Source organism: Neomonachus schauinslandi, chromosome 5 (genome assembly GCF_002201575.2).
Source record: "Neomonachus schauinslandi chromosome 5, ASM220157v2, whole genome shotgun sequence".
Lineage (NCBI taxonomy): Eukaryota > Metazoa > Chordata > Mammalia > Carnivora > Phocidae > Neomonachus > Neomonachus schauinslandi.
In genome coordinates this window covers 98470934-98476933 of record NC_058407.1, presented here as the reverse complement: position 1 = coordinate 98476933, position 6000 = coordinate 98470934, and the positions used below count along the sequence as shown (strand labels likewise).

General features: G+C 37.1%; 1 protein-coding gene across 2 annotated transcripts in view; it reads right to left on the bottom strand.

Annotated features, from left to right (window-relative positions):
• Nucleotides 1–2129: 2129 nt before the first annotated feature.
• Nucleotides 2130–6000, bottom strand: part of C5H12orf4 (chromosome 5 C12orf4 homolog) — a 45995-nt gene continuing 42124 nt past the window's right edge. The window contains exons 12-14 of one of the 2 annotated variants that reach the window (XM_021690552.2): nucleotides 4037–4094; nucleotides 3380–3447; nucleotides 2130–2772 (exon numbers count right to left, since the gene is read on the bottom strand). In XM_021690552.2, the coding sequence (XP_021546227.1) occupies nucleotides 2680–2772; nucleotides 3380–3447; nucleotides 4037–4094 (219 nt within the window). In that variant the 3' untranslated portion in view covers nucleotides 2130–2679. The remainder of the gene's footprint in view (nucleotides 2773–3379; nucleotides 3448–4036; nucleotides 4095–6000) is intronic. The other variant, XM_044914957.1, reaches the window with a different exon arrangement.

Below are 6000 nucleotides of genomic sequence, written 5' to 3'. Positions count from 1 at the left end.
CATTTCTTCCATTCTGGCCACACTGTCATGCTGAGAACAGCTGGTGCCACACTTCTTGATCAATGGCAGTGTTACAGCTTTGCTTGGTTTTGTGCTTTGAGAACAAAAATCGGGGAAGGGGAGGACAGAGCAGTATGGAATGGACACAGCAGGCTCAATACCCCTGCGTGATTTCCAAAGCATATTTTTAAGGCCTTGAGTACCATATTGTCATCTGTCTTAGGAACACTTAACTGTTTATGCAAATAAAAAGCTTCGTGCTCACTGGAACACTCCTCACCAATGTTTGAGCTAAGGCCCCCTACCCCACCCCCAAAACGCTCTTGTGGTCAGCTTCTCTCAACTTACTGGCCACTTACCAGTGCCTCCCTTCATTTGGTTTCTGTTCCTATCTGTATCTTAGACCGAGAATGCCCTTTCTAGTCTCAGCCTGCTAAGGTACCTTCTTCGTATCACTCATGAAGTGCCCCAAACCACTCCCCTCCATGAAGCTCTCTAGAACACTCAGAAAAAGGTCATGATCTCACCTTTTCTGGTCCAAACACAAAATTCCAGACTTCCTCATCTACTGCTTCACTAAAATCCCCATCACTTGTATACATATAATTAGTGCTTTGAATTATATATTTGTTACTAGCTCAGAGTTTGGTATGTCTTCTTATAACATCATAAGCATTTTTCCAATCTTACACTCTGTATATCTCATAATACAGTACCATGTGAAAAAAAAGGATATTTAATACATTTATCCTGATTTCATGGGCCAAACACTACCTCTAATTGCCCTGGAGTGAAAGCCACTACATTATATAGTGGCAAAGGAAGGACGGGACAGCAGCATTCACCAAGTTTCCATGAGTGAACCCTTACTCCTACCCCCTGACCTCTGGCTATGCCCCTAGCTGTTGGCTGTCCACCTAGTTACAGAACCTCTATGGAAAGATTCTCAGCTCCTCTTTTTGAACATCTTATATTGATCCAACTACACCCACTTCCAACTTGACCTTTCATATTATGATCTAAAGTAGTCTTTGGGGTGCCTGGGTGGCTCAGTCATTAAACGTCTGTCTCTGGCTCAGGTCATGATCCCAGAGCCCTGGGATCGAGCCCCGCATCGGGCTCCCTGCTCGGCGGGAGGCCTGCTTCTCCCTCTTCCACCCCCTCTGCTTGTGTTCCCTCTCTCGCTGTCTCTGTCAAATAAATAAATAAATAAATCTTAAAAAAAAAATAGTCTTTGATACTGCTCTAAACACACCCCTACTTTCCACCTCTGTCTACCTTGCTTTGCATTAGAATCAGTCTCAAGGGTAACAGTGGTGCCTGGAAGACAATTTCTTACTGTGAGAGCAGAATTCCTACCTTCCAGGTTCCCTGGAAAAGCATGTGGAAAGTGTTAGTGTGTAATGGACACAGTCTGGAATGCGTGTTCTCCTTAGTGTTGTTACTTGGACAGTCACTTCCTTGCATCAAGACATAGAAAATCAAGACATATTCTGTGTTATGGGAAAGCATTTTGTGTGTCAAAAGAGTTTCTGTAAGTTACTACATTTAGGTATTTAGGTACACTAACAAGAGTGCTTTCTGTTTCTTGGAATCAGGCCATAACACCTCCTCATAATGTCAAGGCCCTCCATTTCATTTCATTGGTCAGTTACAACATGCATACAACTTGGATATGATGAAACTATTGCTTTTGCAAATGTCTTTGTTTAATGTAGTCACTACGCATAGCAAATGTGTTACAGATGGGAGAAATAAGTGATATGCATCATCTGAGAAAGTAGGAAAGATGATGAAAAAGGAGAGGAAACAGAGCAGAGAAAGAAATGGGGACATAATTATCAGCAATGGAATGCAGGAAGTAGAAGAATGGTTAAGGAAGTTGAGAATGCAGGAAGCAGGATGGAGAAATGAAAATGATCTTTGTTGTCTGTCATAATGTTGCCGAACACTAAAATCCTGCCAGGTGCTGGTTTGGACTAACTTTCCATTGGGCTTGCAAATGAGCATACTATTTTCCCAGCTCATGAAATGTTATTAATAGACAAGGGCAAGGTCATATAGAGAGGGTGAGACAGAGGTAAAGAATCCAAAGTCCTTTCCTGATTTTTTTTTTCTGACTTATAAAACCTTAGAGTTTTTGAAACAGGAGAATTTAAAAGTTTGTCTCATATGTTTGTGTTTCTACAAAGATTTTCACAAGAAATCCATACTTGCAATGTATATCTGGGTGCCTTTTAATTTTTGCTTGGCAAATAAGGTAAAGGAAAGATTTTATTTTTATGGTTAATTAAGTCTTGCACTTGATATGACTCAAACCTTTTGGAAAAGTCAAATGTCTCCATGAAAATGCAATTAACAATCTCCTGTATCAAGTGTCCAGGTATGATATATAGGACGTTTTAACTTACTAATATTCACAGACAGGGCATAACAGCAGAAAAAAAGATTTTTTCATAAAGAAATCTTAAGAATAAATGTATAAGTAAAAGGCTGATCACTAGACTATATGGTATACGAATTTTTGTAAGGTTTCACAGACCTACATCATGATTTGATTTGGGGCTTGGATTACAAGTTCTCTTTCTGGGCATCTTTTGCTTGACAGAATCCCAGCACAGCTCAAGTTCCTGGAAAGTTTAACAGTCTTCTTCTGCCAACGTGTCAGTCTCTAAGGATTTAGTGCTTGGATGTCAGAGTAAGTGTTGACGATACTCGGAAGATCTGGGGGAGCATGTTACTAAGTTGATAAAACATTTCTTCAGAAATACTCTGTTAGAAGTAAAAAAAAAGTTCACATTTGTTAAATCATCATTGATTTTTAAAATTTTGAAGTAATTTAAAATATGGAACTAGTCCTAGATAGGGAGAGCAGTATATGAAAATTCTCTTTCATGACTGAGTTAACCGCATGGTTATGGGCAGGGGGTGTTTTCCTTCTGAGAACCTATGTTGTTTCTGTCAAATAGTAAATTTGATTACCAGAAAAATCCCTAGATAACTCTAGTATAGTCAGTAAGTAAAGTACCACTAATTTTGCTAGGCTCTATATAGAATACAGAATCATTTTTTGCTAATGCCCTTTTACGTGAATTCTTCAATCCCATATTTATTGAATTCTTCAATCATAAATGTGGGAAAAAAAACAAAAGAGTCAAACTTGGTTTTGGGGTTAAATAAAAGATCCCTTGAGTGGCAGATGCTGACATCTTTGACAATAAAGTAAATGCTTTTATGGCATCCAAACACTTCTCCCCTTAATAAACAGAAAGCTGTAAGCATTTCGTTATATTGAGTTTAGGACAGGGTGTCTAGCTGTATCTGGGAGCAATATTATAGCAGAGATTAAACTGGGGAGAGATCTATTCAGATAACACACCTGTGGTACTAGGAACTGTACTGTTCTGGAAATTCCTCCATCCCATGAAGCCATTTCCATCATGAAACCTAAAACAGAACAACAGACTTTGCTGAATTATGAGTTCTGGTCCTCAAACCTACAAGTCCCTTATGAAGATAAACTGAATTTTCATGTGGGGCTTCATGTCTTGCCTTTTTAGGTAGCCACTTGTGTGCAGGAGAGGCTGGGCCCAAAGAACAGATAAACTTCTGCAATCCTTAATTCCCCATGCCAGAGAGGTTTAACATAATTTTGTTAACGCATTTTTACTCATGATTTCTCAAGTCCTATTTAGTCTCTATACAATGAAGCCAAAGCAGGTTATTAAAGGATAATTGAAGATGTGGTTCTATTTTTTTCTTTTTAAGAAAATAAAAAGGCAATAGAGAGCAAGACATAATCAGAGCAAAATATAAATAATATCCAAATATCCTTGCATTTCAAGAGGGCCAGAGATTTGTTTATTTTATGACTAGAAAAAAGATAAGTAAAAAATATTTGCCTTGTTAAACCACTTTTAATTGAGGCACCAGAGGACAGAGGTAACGTTCATATTCTTCTCCTGGGTTTCTCTAATTTCAGTAGTTGGGACTAAGAAATACAGGTCATGTTGTTAAAATATAAGGTTATGCTCACCTTTGACACACTTAAACACAAGTTCTGCTCTCCTTAAGCACCATGGTATAGTCATTTCCTAAAGAGAGAACCAAAATAAATCATGTTTTTAACAGAATTTTGTAAAAAAAAAAAAAAATCAAGTCTTAATTTATCTATAACATTGACCTCTACTTTGTGAACAGATCTGGGCAACTTTTTGCTAACTTTAGCTGGATTTCTCTGGTCTTTAGGTATAATTCCTTATAGCTGTTAGATTACATTTGTGGAATAGAAACCAATTTAATTATCCTAGTAAATATAATTTAAAAAATAAACATACCCTTAAAACTTTCTAGATAATTAATTCTAAAGACAAACTGACATCAGAACTCCAACTACTGTGTTTTAGCATGAATAATTCCATTAACTTGTATAATACTGGAACAATGCATCAAAATGCTTTTATTGTATAACATGTTATTTAAAAAGTGACAAATACACAAACATCCCATCCCAGCCACCTACCAAACCAAATGTATTCATTTTTCTACATTCCTTTCTAATCTCTGATCAAATGCACACATGAGTGCTACTGCCAGACTATAATCGATTCACTTATAATTTTCTATAGTTACAATCAGTGATTATACCATTTTAAATTCTACTTCTTTTCATTATCTCCAGAATTACTTTTCCATGTTGCGAGTCTTCATAATCATAACTATAATATACATTTATTATTTCATTAGAGTGGTTCTGAACCTTATGGGGTCTTAGGATCTTTTACACTCTTTTTTTTTTTTTAAGATTTTTTAAAAGATTTTTATTTATTTGACAGAGAGAAAGAGAGCACAAGCAGGGGGAGGGGTAAGGAGCAGGGAGCCCAATGCGGGACTTGATCCCAGGACTCTGGGATCATGACTTGAGCCGAAGGCAGACACTTAACCGACTGAGCCACCCAGGCGCCCCAATATTATACACTCTTAAAAATCAATGAGGACACCAATGAGCTTTTGTCTATGTGGATTTTATCTCTTGATATTACATTGGAAATTAAAACAGAAAAATGTAAAAAATATTGATAATGAAGCAGCAGAAAGAGAAATTAAAGAATCAAGCCCATTTACAACTGCTCCAAAAACTGTAAGATACGTAAGAATAAACCTAACCAAAGAGGTGAAAGACCTGTACTCTGAAAACTACAAAACACTGATAAAAAAAATTTTAGCAACAACAAATGGAAAGACATTCCAAGCTCATGGATTGGAAGAACAAGTATTGTTAAAATGTCTATACTCTCCAAAGCAATCTACAGATTTAATACAATCCCTATCAAAATACCAACAGCATTTTTCACAGAACTAGAACAAACAATCCTAAAATTTGTATGGAACCACAAAACACCCTGAATAGTCAAAGCAACCTTGAAAAAAGAAAAGCAAAGCTGGAGGCATTGCAATTCTGGACTTCAAGTTATATTACAAAGATGTAGTGATCAAGACAGTATGGTGCTGGCACAAATATAGACACATAGATCAATGGAACAGAATAGAAAACCCAGAAATGAACCCACAACTATATGGTCAATTAATCTTCAACAAAGGAGGCAAGAATATGCAATGGGAAAAAGACAGTCTCTTCAACATATGGTGTTGGGAAATTGGACAGCAACACACAAAAGAATCAATTTCACTTAAAAATGACAAATGAAAAACCTATTGCATGTTAACATATTTTTTAAAAAGATTACTTAGTTTAGAGAGAGAGAGAAAGGATGTGCGTGTGCACAAGCAGGGGGTGGGGAGAGGGTGAGGGAGAGAAGGAGACTCCCCCCTGAGTGCAGAGCCCAATATGGGGATCAATCTCACCACCCTGAGATCATGACCTGAGCTGAAATCAGAGTCCAACGCTTAACTGACCAAGTCACCCAGGTGCACCTAACATGTTTTGTTTTTTTTTTTTTTTCAGTAGAAAGTAACTATATTTCCTTAAGCAAAAAAATT